This window comes from Lutra lutra, chromosome 9, assembly GCF_902655055.1.
Source record: "Lutra lutra chromosome 9, mLutLut1.2, whole genome shotgun sequence".
In the NCBI taxonomy this organism is placed as follows: domain Eukaryota; kingdom Metazoa; phylum Chordata; class Mammalia; order Carnivora; family Mustelidae; genus Lutra; species Lutra lutra.
This window is the reverse complement of record NC_062286.1, coordinates 99,329,961-99,348,666: the sequence shown is the minus strand read 5'-3', so window position 1 is coordinate 99,348,666 and position 18,706 is coordinate 99,329,961. Positions and strand designations below refer to the sequence as shown.

The following is an 18,706-nucleotide window of genomic DNA, read 5'->3' as shown; positions in this document are numbered from 1 at the left end:
TCTGGGCTCTCTATTCTGTTCCATGGATCTATGTGTCTGTTTTTGTGCCAGTACCATGCTGTCTTGAGGATGACAGCTTTGTAATAGAGCTTGAAGTCCGGAATTGTGATGCCACCAACTTTGGCTTTCTTTTTCAATATTCCTTTGGCTATTCGAGGTCTTTTCTGGTTCCGTATAAATTTTAGGATTATTTGTTCCATTTCTTTGAAAAAAATGGATGGTACTTTGATAGGAATTGCATTAAATGTGTAGATTGCTTTAGGTAGCATAGACATTTTCACCATATTTATTCTTCCAATCCAGGAGCATGGAACATTTTTCCATTTCTTTGCATCTTCCTCAATTTCTTTCATGAGTACTTTATAGTTTTCTGTGTATAGATTCTTAGTCTCTTTGGTTAGGTTTATTCCTAGGTATCTTATAGTTTTGGGTGCAATTGTAAATGGGATGGACTCCTTAATTTCTCTTTCTTCTGTCTTGTTGTTGGTGTAGAGAAATGCAACTGATTTCTGTGCATTGATTTTATATCCTGACACTTTACTGAATTCCTGTACAAGTTCTAGCAGTTTGGGAGTGGAGTCTTTTGGGTTTTCCACATATAGTATCATATCATTTGCAAAGAGTGATAGTTTGACTTCTTCTTTGCCGATTTGGATGCCTTTAATTTCCTTTTGTTGTCTGCTGAGGCTAGGACTTCTAGTACTATGTTGAATAGCAGTGGTGATAACGGACATCCCTGCCGTGTTCCTGACCTTAGCGGAAAAGCTTTCAGTTTTTCTCCATTGAGAATGATATTTGCGGTGGGCTTTTCATAGATGGCTTTGATAATATTGAGGTATGTGCCGTCTGTCCCTACACTTTGAAGAGTTTTGATCAGGAAGGGATGCTGTACTTTGTCAAATGCTTTTTCAGCATCTATGGAGAGTATCATATGGTTCTTGTTCTTTCTTTTATTAATGTGTTGTATCACATTGATTGATTTGCGGATGTTGAACCAACCTTGCAGCCCTGGAATAAATCCCACTTGGTCGTGGTGAATAATCCTTTTAATGTACTGTTGAATCCTATTGGCTAGTATTTTGGCGAGAATTTTTGCATCTGTGTTCATCAAGGATATCGGTCTGTAGTTCTCTTTTTTGATGGGATCCTTGTCTGGTTTTGGGATCAAGGTGATGCTGGCCTCATAAAATGAGTTTGGAAGTTTTCCTTCTATTTCTATTTTTTGGAACAGTTTCAGGAGAATAGGAATTAGTTCTTCTTTAAATGTTTGGTAGAATTCCCCCGGGAAGCTGTCTGGCCCTGGGCTTTTGTTTGTTTGGAGATTTTTGATGACTGTTTCAATCTCCTTACTGGTTATGGGTCTGTTCAGGCTTTCCATTTCTTCCTGGTTCAGTTGTGGTAGTTTATATGTCTCTAGAAATGCATCCATTTCTTCCAGATTGTCAAATTTGTTGGCGTAGAGTTGCTCATAGTATGTTCTTATAATTGTCTTTATTTCTTTGGTGTTGGTTGTGATCTCTCCTCTTTCATTCATGATTTTATTTATTTGGGTCCTTTCTCTTTTCTTTTTGATAAGTCTGGCCAGGGGTTTATCAATCTTATTAATTCTTTCAAAGAACCAGCTCCTAGTTTCGTTGATTTGTTCTATTGTTTGTTTGGTTTCTATTTCATTGATTTCTGCTCTGATCTTTATGATTTCTCTTCTCCTGCTGGGTTTAGGGTTTCTTTCTTGTTCTTTCTCCAGCTCCTTTAGGTGTAGGGTTAGGTTGTGTACCTGAGACCTTTCTTGTTTCTTGAGAAAGGCTTGTACCGCTATATATTTTCCTCTCAGGACTGCCTTTGTTGTGTCCCACAGATTCTGAACCGTTGTGTTTTCATTATCATTTGTTTCCATAAATTTTTTCAATTCTTCTTTAATTTCCTGGTTGACCCATTCAATCTTTAGAAGGATGCTGTTTAGTCTCCATGTATTTGGGTTCTTTCCAAATTTCCTCTTGTTATTGAGTTCTAGCTTCAGAGCATTGTGGTCTGAAAACATGCAGGAATGATCCCAATCTTTTGATACCGGTTGAGACTTGATTTAGGACCAAGAATGTGATCTATTCTGGAGAATGTTCCATGTGCACTAGAGAAGAATGTGTATTCTGTTGCTTTGGGATGAAATGTTCTGAATATATCTGTGATGTCCATCTGGTCCAGTGTGTCATTTAAGGCCTTGATTTCCTTGTTGATCTTTTGCTTGGATGATCTGTCCATTTCAGTGAGGGGAGTGTTAAAATCCCCTACTATTATTGTATTCTTGTCGATGTGTTTCTTTGATTTTGTTATTAATTGGTTTATATAGTTGGCTGCTCCCACGTTAGGGGCATAGATATTTAAAATTGTTAGATCTTCTTGTTGGACAGTTCCTTTGAGTATGATGTAGTGTCCTTCCTCATCTCTTATTATAGTCTTTGGCTTAAAATCTAATTGATCTGCTATAAGGATTGCCACTCCTGCTTTCTTCTGATGTCCATTAGCATGGTAAATTCTTTTCCACCCCCTCACTTTAAACCTGGAGGTGTCTTCGGGTTTAAGATGAGTTTCTTGTAGGAACATATAGATGGGTTTTGTTTTTTTTATCCATTCTGATACCCTGTGTCTTTTGATTGGGGCATTTAGCCCATTAACATTCAGGGTAACTATTGAGAGATATGAATTTAGTGCCATTGTATTGCCTGTAAGGTGACTGTTATTGTATATTGTCTCTGTTTCTTTCTCATCTACTACTTTTAGGGTCTCTCTTTGCTTAGAGGACCCCTTTCAATATTTCCTGTAGAGCTGGTTTGGTGTTTGCAAATTCTTTCAGTTTCTGTTTGTCCTGGAAACTTTTAATCTCTCCTTCCATTTTCAATGATAGCCTAGTTGGATATAGTATTCTTGGCTGCATGTTTTTCTCATTTAGTACTCTGAATATATCATGCCAGCTCTTTCTGGCCTGCCAGGTCTCTGTGGATAAGTCTGCTGCCAATCTAATATTTTTACCATTGTACGTTACAGACTTCTTTTCCCGGGCTGCTTTCAGGATCTTCTCTTTGTCACTAAGACTTGTAAATTTTACTATTAGGTGATGGGGTGTGGACCTATTCTTATTGATTTTGAGGGGGGTTCTCTGAACCTCCTGGATTTTGATGCTTGTTCCCTTTGCCATATTGGGGAAATTCTCTCCAATAATTCTCTCCAACATACCTTCTGCTCCCCTCTCTGTTTCCTCTTCTTCTGGAATCCCAATTATTCTAATGTCGTTTCGTCTTATGGTGTCACTTATCTCTCGAATCCTCCCCTCGTGCTCCAGTAGCTGTTTGTCCCTCTTTTGCTCAGCTTCTTTATTCTCTGTCATTTGGTCTTCTATATCGCTAATTCTTTCTTCTGCCTCATTTATCCTAGTAGTGAGAGCCTCCATTTTTGATTGCACCTCATTAATAGCTTTTTTGATTTCAACTTGGTTAGATTTTAGTTCTTTTATTTCTCCAGAAAGGGCTTTTATATCTCCCGAGAGGGTTGCTTTAATATCTTCCATGCCTTTTTCAAGCCCGGCTAGAACCTTGAGAATCGTCATTCTGAACTCTATATCTGACATATTACCAATCTCTGTATTGATTAGGTCCCTAGCCTTTGGTACTGCTTCTTGTTCATTTTTGTTGTGAATTTTTCCACCTTGTCATTTTGTCCAGATAAGAGTATATGAAGGAGCAAGTAAAATACTAAAAGGGTGGCAAAAACCCCAGGAAAATATGCTTTAGCCAAATCAGAAGAGATCCCAAATCGTGAGCGGGGAGAAAGGGGATATAAAGGGGTTCAGAAAGAAAAAAAAAAACTATTAAAAAAAGAAAGCCGATAAAGAAAAAATATAAAAAGGAAAAAAATATATATATATTAGATAAACTATTTAAAAAACGTTTAAAAAGAAAATGGTAAAAGTTTAAAAAATTTAGCAGAAGAAGAGAAAAAAAAGTGAAAAAGAAAAAAAAATTAAATTAACTGCAAGGCTAAAGAATCATGGGAGAAATCCATGAGTTCCGTGCTTTTCTCTCTTCTCCTCTGGAATTCCGCCGCTCTCCTTGGTATTGAAACTGCACTCCTCGGTAGGTGAACTTGGTCCTGGCTGGGTTTCTCGTTGATCTTCTGGGGGAGGGGCCTGTTGTAGTGATTCTCAAGTGTCTTTGCCCCAGGCGGAGTTGCACCGCCCTTACCTGGGGCCGGGCTGAGTAATCCGCTCGGGTTTGCTGGGTTTGCTTTCGGGAGCTTTTGTTCCCTGAGCGCTTTCCGTAGAGTTCTGGAAGACGGGAATGAAGATGGCGGCCTCCCAGTCTCTGGCCCGGAGGAGCCGAGAGCCCGGGGCCCCACTCCTCAGTGCGCCCTCAGAGAACAGCGCCCAATTACTCCCGTCACCCTGCCTCCGGCCGCGCTCCGAGCTGACCGAGCCTGTGACCGGTTCAAGGTAACCTCGAGCTGAGAACTCACTCCTCGGCTCTGTCTCTGTAGCCGGCTTCCCTGTTCTAATACCGGTAAGCTCTGGGACACTCAGACACCCCTGATCCTTCTGTGACCCTGTGGGACCTGAGGCCACGCTGACCCCGCGCAGGCTTCACCCCAGTTAAGCCTCTGGAGCGATGTCCCTCCGCGGAACAGACTTTTAAAAGTCCTGATTTTGTGCTCCGTTGCTCCGCCGCTTGCCGGGAGCTGGCCCCTCCCCCCTTGGTCTATCTTCCAGTCGCTTTGGATTCACTTCTCCGCCAGTCCTACCTTTCAGATAGTGGTTGATTTTCTGTTTCTAGAATTGCTGTTCTTCTTCTCTTCAATCTCCCGATGGATTTGTAGGTGTTTGCAATCTTTAGATAAGCTATTTAGCTGATCTCCCGCTACCTGAAGTAGTCTCAGCCTGCTACTTCTCCGCCATCTTGACTCCTCCCAACTTTGAGGATTCTTAGTGGGTGAAGAGAACTCTAGCATTTTCCCTGCGCCCTGCAGGGTGCAAGGAAGAGTCTAGAATTTACTGTTGGAATTCCAATTCTCAGTCTACACTGATCCCTTACCAGCTCCCTTACCACCTGGCCTTTTATGATGTTGTGGTTTATAGTAAGAAATACACGTTTGATCTTCATCCCTGTTTCTAGAACAGAGCTCCTAAAACTTCTGGAATTTTCCCAATGTTGAGGGCTATAAGATGTCTTCTGTTATGTTAATGAGGTGACTTTCCTATCCCACCTAAGGATGGGAGCTGGTGACCAGGAGAACCAACCACATGATTACAAGGTTGAAACTTCCAGTCCCACCCCGACCACCAGGGAGAGGAGAGAGGCTAGGAGTTGAATCAGTTGCCAATAGCCAATGATTTAATCAATCCCCTATGCAGCGAAGCCTGTCTACACACCCAGAAGGATGGGGTTCAGAGAGCTTCTGGGTTAGTGAACACGTGGAGATTTGGGAAGAGTGGTTTGCTTGGAGACAACATGGAGGCTTTGCTCCCTTTCCGCATACCTCACCCTGTGTATCTCCCCCATCTGGCTGCTCTTAAGTTACATCCTCTTATAACACACCAGTCATCTAGTCAGTAAAATGTGTTCCTGAGTTCTATGAGCCTCTCTAACAAGCTAATCAAACCCAAGGGGCGGAGGTGGGGGTGTCCTTGGAATCTCCAATCTGTAGCTAGTCCATCAGAAGCACAGGTGATATCTGGACTTGTGACTGGCATCTGGGGGTGGGGAAGACAATTTTGTAGGACTGAGTCCTTCCCCTGTGTGATCTGATGCTTTCACTGATAAATAGTGTCAGAATTGAGTGAAATTGTTGGGGTGCCTGCGTGGCTCAGACTTAAAGGTTAAGCGTCTGCCTTCAGCTTAGGTCATGATCCGGGAGTCCTGGGATCGAGTCCTACATCAAGCCCCACATTGAGTCCTGCACTGAGCTCCCTGCTCGACAGAGAGTCTGCTTCTCCCTCTGCCTCTCTCCCTGCTCATGCTCTCTCTCTCCCCCCTCTCTCTCTCTCTCAAATAAATAAGTAAATAAATTATTTTTAAAAAGAAAAAGAATTGAGTTAAATTGAAGGACACCCATCTGGGATCATAGAAATGCTTGGATGTGTGGGGAAAACCCACACCCACACACAAATGGGAATTGGTGAGCAGAGCATCAATTGTCTCATCTTTACATGGGGAAAACAAAACCTACCCCCCCATCTCCAGAATCGCCACTAGAATTCCACACCTTGTTTTTGTGAGAGCCCTCTGGACTTGACAGGACACAGGCATCAGCTGTCACTGAAACGCCTCTTCTCTCTAGGCATATTCATTTTCTCACCTCATTTAATTGTTCCGGGAAGGAGATTCCTGCCCGGTGATATTTCACAACATCAAACCAAGGCTAGACACATCCATTTGGAGCCTATACCCACACGAATGTTCAAATTACCCAAATCTGAAAATGCAAAGCCACATGCAGCATGCATTCCAGGTCATAAATAAACTAGCAAAAATCCAGGGGCTCCTTAGTTTTCCTATAAGAATTCCTCTGGATGTGTGGAGCTGACCTCAAACCCTAGGGAGATTTTAAACTATAATATGGGAAAGTCAGAATCTTTGAGGCTGGGGATTTTGGATCCCCTAACTGGGTAGGATTTAGGGAACTCTTTATGAACCCTGTGCACATATAAACTAGGTCTGAATGGGTGTCTGTGTGTGCATCCAGATGAAAAAATATATGTGCATGATGGGTTCAATTTCTGTTGACTCGGCAACCAGCCAGCCTTCTGTTTTCTCTGCAGCAACTACCATGAGGGAGTTAGAGAATGAATTCACATATTTTGAAGGCAAGAAATAAGAACAGTGTTCAGTGTCAGGGCAGTTGTGCCTTGCATGCTCTTGGATGGGCATTGCCATGGAGATTTGCTGCATTTGCACTTTGTGGACCCTGCATCTGTGTCTCAGGAAGCAGGGAAACCATTGTTTAGAACAACACTCTGCACGGCTAGAGCTCCAAGTCTTTTGCAAAGGTAGTCTAAAGATGAGAAGGGTCCGTGCTATTGCTGGCTTAGCACACCCCAAGAAACTAGTTTTTGAGGGGGTTAAATTAAATTTGTTGCCCTTAGGGAAACTTATTGGGGTGATGGAAATGCTTTATAGCTTGTTGAGATGTAGGTTACATGAGTACAGGCATTTGTCAAAACTTAGCCAATAAGAGAGATTTGAGCCTTTATTATATGCAAATTATACCTCATTTTTTTGTTTTACAAAAAAACCTATTTTGGTGTCCTCTCACTGTCTTGCTTAAAAAGATCAGCTTAAAGCCACGCCCACATTGGTCTCCTCATCCAGCTCTGAAATCTTGCCCCATGCCACTCAGCCTCACTGCCTCCAATATGCACACGCACCCCATATGTGTACACACACACCCCATGTGTGTGCACACACGTGCATGTACTCATGCATGTGCACAAGCACACACACATGCTCAGCATCACCCACAGATGTTTATTTAAATTTAAGTACAGTATATGTAGACAAGCGGGGAGTTAGGTGCTGGGTGGAAGGAGGAAAAACTGAAGACCAAACATCTGCCATCAGAGCTGTGGGACTGGCTGGAGAGGAGGGAAGGCTATGCAGACAAGGTTGGGAAGTGATCTGCATCAGAAGTGGAGCTTGGGCCAGCGAGGGCTCAGTGAACCTGGAAGAGACGAAAAGACTGAGGGAGGGATGGGCAGAATAGAGCTGAGGTTGAGTAGGGGTACGCAACCCATCTGACCAGACTGAGGTTCCAAAAGGGAGACAGCAGTGTGCTAAGGTGAGGAAGGTGAATCTCCTGTTTGGAGAGGCTCCTAGTGCCCAGCTAGAGAGACAGGATGCTGGGATGGAAAGAGCATGTTTGAAGTCCCAGCAGACCCCCCTGACTGTCTTCATTATCTTCATTCCTGCTTCTCCTGTGGGTGACAGGGGCCTCTGTAGGTCTCTTATCGTTGTGTTTGTGAATTATAAAATCAATGCATGTTGATAGCCCCAAACTGGAAGCAAGCCAGATGTCCATAAATAGGAGAATATCTAGATGAGCTATGACATATTTTTGCTGTTACAAAAAGAAATGAGCTATTGATGTAATGAAAAATACAAAGGAAATGAAGAAATACTTAAAAAATTCTGCCGAGTAAAAGAATCCTGATGTAAAAGAACACACATTATAGGGCTCCATTTATATGAACTTTCTTGGACAGGCTAAGCCTAGAAGCAGTGACTGATCTTGGGTGAGACTGATGAAGGAACAAGAGAACTTTCTGGGGAGGATGGAAGTGCTTTCTATCATGGTTACAGTTTAGGTTTAGGTTACACAGGTATATGCATTTCTCAGAAACTCTGAGACTCAGAAACTCAGAAACTACTGAGCAGTGTAGTTATGATTTGTGAATTCCACCATATGGACATTGCATCTGGAAACAAAAGACCTGTGAACTATAATGGTTTAATAAAATGGTGTAATTCTTTCAACTTTTCTGAATGCTTGAAAACTTTCATAATAAAATGGTAGGTGAAAAAAGGCTACATGCATTCATAAAAAAATAAAGTGGGGAAAGGGGACAGGGAATGTTGGATAGGATTGCATTGCTTCTGGAATACTATCCAGAAATGGCAGCTGGGGTCTCCCTGCTCCCAGCATCTCTGTGAATAGTCCACCCTGCTCCATTTCACTTCTGCAAAGGAAGTGGATTCATCATCTCTTCATTGGTTACATACGGAAGCATGTGGTCTGTGCTCAGCCTTGTGCAAGGCAGAGGATAAAGTCAGACATGGTCCCCACCCTTACTGTGTTTGTCATCTACTAAGGCTTTGAAGAGGGGGCTCCTAGGTGGTGAGTTTATAAAAGAAGCAGCCAGGGGTACCAGAGAAGGGATTAGGCAGCTCATGGGTTGAGTGGAGAATAATGGCCCAGGCACACTGAGAATTCACTGTACACTGGGTCCTTTTCAAGCTTTTTAGCATGGATTAATTCAGTGAGTCCTCACAACCACCTGATGAGGTAGAAATTGTATTATCCCCATTTTACTTCTCAGAAAACTGAGACATGGGAAGTTAAGTCACTTTTCCATGATGATACAGCAAGTGGGTGACCGAGCAGGGATTCAGAAGGGGTTTGGTGAACTGGATCAGGAGCCCATGCCCCAAACCAGGGATCAGCAGACATTCTGGAAAGGGCAAGAGGGTAAATATTTTAAGCCTCATGGGCCTTATGGTCTCTATGGAACTTCTTGGCTCTGCCACTGCAGAAGTAGACAATATGCAAATGAATGAGCTGAGCTCCAATAAATTTCATATACAAAATCAGGCAATGGGCCAGACTCGGCCCATGGCCCACAGCTGGCCAACTCTTGCCCCAAACCATCCATAGTCTCCAGTGATTGGGAGATGTGTTCAAGTTGGACCCAGAAGCAACTGAAGGAACCCTAATTCCTGACTGCCATGTCTGTGTGGAGATGAGGGTTCAGATAGCAAGGACTCAATACAGGCTTTGAGACCCCAGGTCTGTAATGAATGAAAATACAAAAATTACCTCTGGATGCATGTAGCAATCTGTTACCAAAGGATGACTGCAGAGAAAAAGGCGAAAATATGAAAAATACTCAAAAAAGCCCACTAAGTCAGTTGTCTTTAGTCTTTGGAGCCAGATTTAGAATTTTAGAAGCACCACTCTGAGATTTTATGTCAATGGAGGAAGAATAAAGTTCCAAAGCTCTAGCTTAATATGATTGATTTTGAAAAGATAGAAGGGTTGGCCAAAGAGAAGGTTCCTGCTTAGAGCCTAGCTCTCAATGGCTCTTGGTTTCCAAAGGGCAGGAAATCACTTTACTCAATTCTTACTGCTGATAATGATTCAACCCTAGAGCTCAAAGGGTGAGCTGGGCTGGGAATGCATCGGCCCCATGCTTAGCAGAATCCATGCAATGTTGACAGTTAAGAGCTCAAAAGGGTTTCTGAGTGTGTGCTCACATCTTCAGGGTGAGCCCAAGGCCTGCGTGATGGGGACAGCCCCTGCAGGCTCTTCTTCACTCTGCACAGGAGCTGCCATCTTGCTCTGAGGAGCCCTGCCCCTGCCCTCCAACTCTGGCCAGGGTACTTGTGGGATTATCATAAGTTCAGCATGGACAGAATACTTGTTCAGTATTCGTGCTACACTCCTAGCTATTAGCCTCTCTATCCCTACACAGCTGGTGAAAGGAGGAAATCTATCTATAGGCAGATCGAAGGTTTGCAGGAAGATAAGCTACCAGCTGGACAGGGATGGATCCGATCCCTCGTTTTTTTACATTAACTTACCCAGGTTAACCCATTGCTTTAGTATCAAAGAGATATGATTTGAGTCCTTTGCTCTTCTGAAGGCATTTGGTGGCTAGGAATAATTTCCAGTTGGGATTCAGTCAATGGTTGGCTCACATGGATTGTGCCAGCAGGAGAGAGGGACTGGTGCATTCCCTCTGCGACAGAACATTGCATAAGAAGATATGGTATGCCCCTGGGTCCCCACACAAAGGTTTTGACTGTTAAGGGCATGGAGTTTCCTGTCACCAAAAGGTAAACCGAACACACCCACCTACAGAGACACCCCCATGTTCCCATACCTACACCCCAGGGGTGAACTGGCAAAAGGGTGCCAAGAGGCACCTTGAACCTTGTTAGAAGGGCCCCAAACCACTTCTAGTAACAGTCACCACTCAGTTCTTTAATAAAATGATCAACCTGCCTTGCTTTTCCTTCCTGTAGGTATAGGTGAACCTTTGATTCCCAGAAGAACAGTGTATGTTGGTGGGGGCTCTGTGGTCCCCAAGCCTCCATGCAGATAAGATTTTCCAAGAGAACTGGTGAAAATGAATGTCAAAGTCCTAGCCCCCAAAACTGTGGAGATCAGAAGTGGATTTAGCCTCAGTACCGGTTCAAAGTCAGTGGTTCTTAAACTTTCTCATGCATCAGACCATCTGGAGGGTTTATTAAAACACTTGGCTGGGCCCCACCCCCAAAGTTTCTGATTCAGGAAGTCTGGGTGGGGCCTGAGATCCTGCATTTCTTTTTTTTTTTTTTTTAAGATTTTATTTATTTATTTGTCAGAGAGAGAGAGAGAGGGAGAGAGAGCAAGTGAGCACAGGCAAACAGAGTGGCAGGCAGAGGCAGAGGGAGAAGCAGGCTCCCCACCAAGCAAGGAGCCCGATGTGGGACTCAATCCCAGGACACTGGGATCATGACCTGAGCCGAAGGCAGCCGCTTAACCAACTGAGCCACCCAGGCGTCCTAAGATCCTGCATTTCTTTTTTTTTTCTTTTTTTTTTTTAAGATTTTATTTATTCATTTGACAGACAGAGATCACAAGCAGGCAGAGAGGCAGGCAGAGAGAGAGGAGGAAACAGGCTCCCCGCTAAGCAGAGAGCCCGATGTAGGGCTCGATCCCAGAACCCTGAGATCATGACCTGAGCCAAAGGCAAAGGCTTAACCCACTGAGCCACCCAGGCACCCCAGATCCTGCATTTCTAATAAACCCCCAAATGATGCTGGTCCAGGGAGGATGCTTCGAGCATGGCTACTCTCAGGCATACTTCCTATTTCAGGGTAGCCGACCTCATGACCTTTGACCTAGGTCAAGGCAGAAGGGACATCTTCTCTACACTATGAAAGAAACTTTGTAATCTTTTTTGGCCAGGTGGCCTCTAAATATTCCCTACCTGCCCTACCCAATACCGCAGCCACTAATCACATGTGGCTCTTTAAATGTAAATCTGAGTTAATTGAAGATAAGATTAAAATTTTTGTTCAGCTGGACGAGCCACATGTGCCTAATGGCTGCCATATGGGACAACGCAGATACAGGACATTTTCATCATGGCAGAAAGTTCTACTGGACAGTGCTATCTTAAAAGAATTCCAAAAATTGTTTCTCTCTCCTCAGTGTTTGGCAGTTCACCCCACTATCTTACCCTGTAAGACAAACAAAACAAAATCCTTTTACGAATACCAGGAATGGAATGTTAACTCTTTCCTCTTCTTTGCTTGCTGACAAGAGCAAGACTCACCCATCTCTTCTGGTCCAGTCTGGGGCAGTTCACAGACAATTGAATGCAAAAGAGATAACAAGTTTAGTAATACTTTTTAAAATATTGCTCCCATCCCTCAGTGTCATGAGATTTACCCTAAAAGTTGTATGTCAAGAAAGTGCGTGCTCCCTGGAGGTCAGGTCCACAAGGAAGTGTTGTGGGCACCAAGAATCAGGCTGCACACCACAGAGAATTCAGGTGGCCATGGAGCACCCCAGTGGGCCCTATCTCTGGAGGGTAGGATGGAGTTGGACTGAGAGGGGACAAGACAAGGGCACCCCTGGCTGTCCTAGGAAAATGCACATCCCTGCTCCCAGCAGAGTGGCAGAGGATGGCTGTCCAATCTCCCTTTTGTTTGTCGTCCTCAAGGAGAGATTTGGACTGATCGCCACTCAGAGTCGCTTCAGCCCCTGCACTGAGCAGATGCCTTTTTAGAAGCCTAACTGCACATCCTTTCTTACAGATTCGGCTGAACAGCAGAGGACTGATCTACTCCGTGGGCTTACTCCTGGCCTCTGTCTTTGTCACGGTAGGCTACAGCTCTTTCCCCTCTCAAGTTCCTGTGACTCCTCTCCCCCCACCCCCCATCCCCACCTTTGGGTTCTTTGGCTACAGAGTTTGTTTGGACACCAGATGGGCTTGGCCTCTGGGATGAGGACAATTGGCCTCCAGATGTCCCATCTCCTTCATGGCTGTTTCCTTTAGAAGTGGATCCTAGCAACTCACTAGAAAGACTTCCCTCTTTATGAGAGGAGCCAGCCCTCCTCTGAGAAGCGTGGCCCTGCCTCATGTCAAACCCAAGCCATTTTTATCAAAAGCAAAGGAGAGATCCCACTTTTTCTGTAAGATTAGTCAAGAGAAGGGTAGATTCCAATTAATTATCTGTTCCAGGTTAGTAAGCATCTCCATAAATCCATGGATTTGACCAACACTCAGAGACTAAGAATACAGTATTTTACTGAAGTGTACTTTTATGCCATTCTGCTATCTTGGCCATTATATCTACTTGTATAATTTGATATTCCAACTCACCTGACATGTTTTGGTGGAAATCGATTTGCACCAACACATGGACTGGTCCACATGAAGTATCTGTTAACATACAAGTAGGCAGTTGAATTTTCACATTAGAAAACATTGAGATGCAGTGTGTTTCTTCCTGAAATTTTCAAGGAAACTTTCAAATTACACTGTTCAAGGAAACATTGAATTACACTGGCATGTGAACGTCCATATGCTAGAGAACAGGAATTCAGAAGAGCAGGCAGGAATCTAGAGGTCATTGACAGGATCATGCTGTGAGTCAAATGTCAAGTATTTGCTAAGGCAAACACTGCCTTACACAAAAGTGGGAATCTATGTAATTCTTTGTTCTGTAGCTTGGGAGTTTCTTTGGGTCTCATGTGACCTAGGCTTATGATACCTGTCATAGCCACACATTATGCTCATTGCTTTGCATACATTTTCCCATTTGAACCTCACCACATGCCCATCAAGTAGCCGCTCTACCAGCCCCATTATACAGATGAACATCTGAGACCGCTAGAGGAATTGACACCAAATGAATGAAGGGGCAAGCCATCTGACATCAGAGCGCATGCTTACAGCTACACTTGTACAACCTGTAGGAGATGAGGCTAGCCTCCACCTGGGATGTTGAAATGGGGTTGCTAGAAGATGGAAGAGAAGTAGGTTTGTCAGCGGTGGGGGAAGAGCAATTTCAAACATCGTGAGCTTTCAGTGCCTGTTTGACACCCAAGGGAGAGGTCAAAAAAGCCACTGGAAAGATGAGTCTGAGTTCAGGAGAAACATTCAAGCTGGAGGCCCCAGAACGTGGATGGTATTTAAAGACATGCAATTAGATGCAGGCAGCAAGGGGGTGAGCAAGGACAGAAAAGAGAAGAGGGCCAACATCCGAGTCTTGGTGCCCTCCGGAGGTCAGGATGATGATAATAAAACACCAAAAGAAACAGAGTGCTCAATTAGGGAGGTAGCAGGAATACCAGGGGAGTCTAGCATCTGGAAGCCAAGTAGAGAAGGTATTTCAGGGTGGAGGGAGTGATCGGCTCTCTCAGGGAGGTGAGTCCTGAGCACTGGCCACTCAGATTAGCGATATGAAATTATTGGTGTTCTTGGTGAGAGGGTGGTTGTGTGGGGCAATGAGACAGAAGGTTAAGTAGAACAAGTTAATGGAGAATGGAAGGAGAGAAATTGGACAAAGTGGTATTTACCACTCTTTCAAGTCACCCTGCTGTAAAGAAAGGAGAGAAATGTCTATCCAGAAAAAAATGTAGCTGTTTTTTTTTTGTTTGTTTGTTTTTTAATTTTTTTATTTTTTCAGCATAACAATATTCATTATTTTTGCACCACACCCAGTGCTCCATGCAATCCGTGCCCTCTACAATACCCACCACCTGGTGCCCCCAACCTCCCAACCCCCACCCCTTCAAAATTCTCAGATCGTTTTTCAGAGTCCATAGTCTCTCATGGTTCACCTCCCCTTCCAATTTCCCTCAACTCCCTTCTCCTCTCCATCTCCCCTTGTCCTCCATGCTATTTGTTATGCTCCACAAATAAGTGAAACCATATGATAATTGACTCTCTCTGCTTGACTTATTTCACTCAGCATAATCTCTTCCAGTCCCGTCCATGTTGCTACAAAACTTGGGTATTCATCCTTTCTTTTTTCTTTTTTCTTTTTTTTTTTTTTTACAGCTTTATAAACATATATTTTTATCCCCAGGGGTACAGGTCTGCGAATCGCCATGTAGCTGTTTTTTTAAGAGGAGAGAAGGAGCAGGATTCTTGTATCCCAGTTGGAGTAATCCAGAGGTGGCATGGGGAGGCAGATACGAAAGAGGGGCAGTTGCTGGGGCCATGTCTCGAGTGGTAAGGGAGGTGGACTTGCGTACACATGTGGAGGAGTGCACTATGGACAGGGCTGTGGGCATCAGGTCCTCACTATCAGGAGAGAAGGCAAGCAAGTGGATCTGGTGGTGGGAGCTCTGTGGATGGGAACATGGTCATGTGCTGAGAGTGAAGGGGGAAGAAGGGGTTAAGGGGGGTCTGAGAAGAGAGGAAAGGCTGGAAACAACCATCCAAGAAAAGGAGAGAGTGCGCACTTAGAGAAATGTGGGAGGATTGCCATTAATGGCCCGCTTGAGATTTGTGGGCTTGAAATTAACGGGAGACCCTTCGGCATGGCCAGGCATTTTCCTCCAGGTTTGGTCAGCAGCACGGAAGGAAGGTGGAGTCCCTGGAAGCTGGGCTCAAACCCAAGGCTGAGGCTTCACCGACATCACCAGAGAGGCCAATGAATGGCAGTAGATGCCCAGGGATGGTTCTAGAAATTGCTGGTGGGATTTCAGCAGGGTAAGGTGGGACATGGGTGGGTCCAGGGGATGGCGTGCGGTGGAATGGTGGTGGTAGCAATGAGTTCTGGGTCCTTGCAGGTCTGTAGAATTTCGGGAGGGAGGCTTCCAGACGGACTAAGCTGGAAAGAGGAGATGGCAGTCAGAGAGTGGGATAAAGGACACTAAGAGGATAGAGTCATTTCTGTTCTTGCTCATCGCCGGATCTCAGCTGCAGGAGTGTCCAGCAGAACCTGTCCAGTGGCCTGTGCCTGCACCTGCACTGACAGCAGGCATTGGCCACGTGTGGGTGTGGAGCCCGTGACATGGGGCTAGTGCAACTGAGCAACTTAGTTTTTAATATTACTTATATCCAGATTTGGGTGGCCACATGAGACTAGTGCAGTGCAGGTGCAGGTTGGAGATGGGGTGGAGGACAGGTGTTGGGAAAATCCTCTTCATGGACGGTGAAATCGTGGGGAAGGACGTTCGGGTGCTGTAGATAGGAGTGGCAGTGAGTGGGACTCGGGGATCTGAGGAAAGGGGAGGGCTAGAGGCCGGGTGTGCAGTGCAGACTGTAGCCAGGTGGGATGGAGTGTGACTGTTAGAAGGCTTTAAATTCCAAGCTGGGTATTTTGGGGAAAGCAGCAGTGAGGAGCAAAGGGTACAATTACTTTGCCTCCAGACATAGGAATGGAAGAGATAGTGGCCACCACCTGCCAGGAGATGCGTCCTCAGGAAGAGCCAGGGTCTGCTTGGGGACAAGAGGCTGAAGAGAAAACAGGGGCTGCGGGCACAGAGCAGTGCTGGGTTGAAGTCCAGGGTTAGGGTGGTGGCCACAGTGCCTGTGTCGGTTGGTCCCATCGTTATGACTTTTTAAAGTTGTTTTAAAGTTCTGACTTCCCTTCTTGATTTTGGTGTTCTGATCTTCCAAAACGTGAGCGATGAGCTTGAAGGGTGCTCAGAGACAATCAGTGCTCGGTGAGGTCCGCCACCGGCGGCCCCTCTCCCACCTCCACCCCCCACTTCCGCCCCTCCCCTCCCGGTGCCGCCTCTTCCAGCGCCCTCTGACCCTGCTGTGTGTGTTGCAGGTGTTTGGCGTTCACTTGAACAAGTGGCAGCTGGACAAGAAGCTCGGGTGCGGGTGCCTTTTCCTGTACGGCGTATTCCTGTGCTTCTCCATCATGACGGAGTTCAACGTGTTCACGTTTGTGAACTTGCCCATGTGTGGCGACCACTGACCCGCCCGGCCACCCACCGAGCCCTGGGCCTCCTTTTCTGTGCAATACAAGATCCAGCCGCACCCCGAGTCACGCGGGCCGCCCCCGTCCCCGGGGCCGGGGCCTCTGGCTCTCCCGCGCTGGTCACAGGCCTCCGCTCCTGCCTCGGTGGCCAGGCTGTCCCCGCCCCTCCCTGCTCCCCGTCCTCCTCCCTGGGTTCCTCCGGCCCACCCCTTCCCGTCTCCTCCGTGTGAAGACTCTGACATCCGCGTGAATTTTCAAGCTCCATTTTTGAACAGTGACTGAGATTCTAGGGGGAAAACAACAACAACAACAAAACTGGCTGCTAACTGGCCCAAGCCAGGCAAAACTTACTACAATCCCTCCTCCTTTTTTAAGTTATTGGATGAAAGACAAACCTAATTTATGACCTGAGACTGTCAAAGGAATAGAGAGGAGAGGGTATATCGATGCTAGAGAGTATCTGGGATTTCGTTAAGTTTCGAGGTGATGCCTAGGTGATTGGGTTTGGGGAGGTCGTTTCACCTGGGGAGGGGGGCTTCCCCTTTTCTTCCTTTTCTTCCAGAGACGGAGAGCTTCTCTTGCCTCTTCTTTCACTGGGCTCTGGATTAGCAGATGAGCCCCACAGGCTGTCCCTGCCGTGTGTTCTGGGATCGCATCCCAGGCACGGTAGACTAGGCAGGGATGTAGCGCATAGGAGACGCACATGTGGGCGGGGCCACCGGGGACAGACGCGTGACGTTTCATAGCGGAGGTCGCCTCCCGGAAGTCCCATAGGCGTTACCCAGGGGGCACGAGGCTTTCGAGGAAGAAAACCGCTTCCCACGTAGCCATTAGGATCATCTTTTTCTCACTAGGTACCTTCTAGTCTCTCAAGCAATAGTTCTAGCCTGCCTGAGGCCTTGGACGAGGGGCCCCGGTTCCATTCCCCGACTGTGACAGGGCCGGGCAGTCAGCGCCAGAAGCTTCCCAGCTCGTGAGTCCCTGAGATGCGCGCTCGTCGCTTGGTGTTTGTGGGGTGACAGGGAGTGACCCAGAGGCCACCACTGCTTTTCGTGCAGGAGTTACAGACACTGGTTTCTTGGAAAATGGAGAGAAGCACACTTTGCACAGACATCGTCAATAAAGTCCCGATTTGCCACTCGGTATTGAGTACACTGGACCCTGACGGCTGGCTCTTGGGCCAGCGTCCTTCCTCATGGGACGCCTCCACCAAGCTGCCCCAGCTCCGCCCCTCCCATCCTGGAGGGATGGCCTGGGAAGGAGAAAACAGAGAACTGACTGACGCCTTCGGAACCACAGAATGTGTTCAATGCAGACTTGCTCAAGGGCCTAAGTTATTGTGAACGTTGTTGCCAATCACTGCTCAACAGCCCTGCTAGATTTTGTATGATGCTGAATTATTATGCAGACTAATTCCACCGAGTTGATACCCACCCATGCTTGTTACACTTGTATTTATTGAAACTGTGGATTCTTGCCCGTGCTGCCCCCTGTATTTACTTTAAGCACTGATCACTTATCATTCATTCAGTATGGTTTTCTGCCCCCGTCCCTTGTACACATTCTGGTATGAATTGTAAAAATAACCTGCTACACATTGGTTGAATGTTTTCTGTCAGTGGTGCAAACCGAGGCCAGCGTTAGCTGATGGGGCACCTGCCCGAAGGAGGAACGGGAGAGGAAATCACCAATCTGGGCTCTCAGAGCTAAGACACACGTATTGATTCTGTTGCACATTTTGCACTGGTTTATGGAGATTGTTTTCTTGGACGGATCATGTAAAATAAACTTCTCTGTTCTGTATCCTTCCTTGAGCAGCGCACTTTACTTCCTCTCCTAGGGTGTTGCCTGTTTTAACTACACTGACCAGTACGCTTGGAAGGAAGCGGCCAGGTGTTCGTGCTTCTACTCTTTCTGGGTGGGCTCACCTGGAAAGCTGGCAAGTGTCTGGTGGATTGCAAGTATGAAGTTGCAAATTGTGGGTCTTCTCTCAAGGTTGCAGGGACTTTGGA

The 18,706-nt window shown here is 45.8% G+C and overlaps 1 protein-coding gene across 1 annotated transcript in view; it reads left to right on the top strand.

Annotated features, from left to right (window-relative positions):
• Positions 1-18,497, top strand: part of SLC24A3 (solute carrier family 24 member 3) — a 500,867-nt gene extending 482,370 nt beyond the window's left edge. The window contains exons 16-17 of the mRNA XM_047746163.1: positions 12,564-12,629; positions 16,542-18,497. Of these exons, the coding sequence (XP_047602119.1) occupies positions 12,564-12,629; positions 16,542-16,691 (216 nt within the window). The 3' untranslated portion in view covers positions 16,692-18,497. The remainder of the gene's footprint in view (positions 1-12,563; positions 12,630-16,541) is intronic.
• The last annotated feature ends 209 nt before the right edge of the window (positions 18,498-18,706 follow it).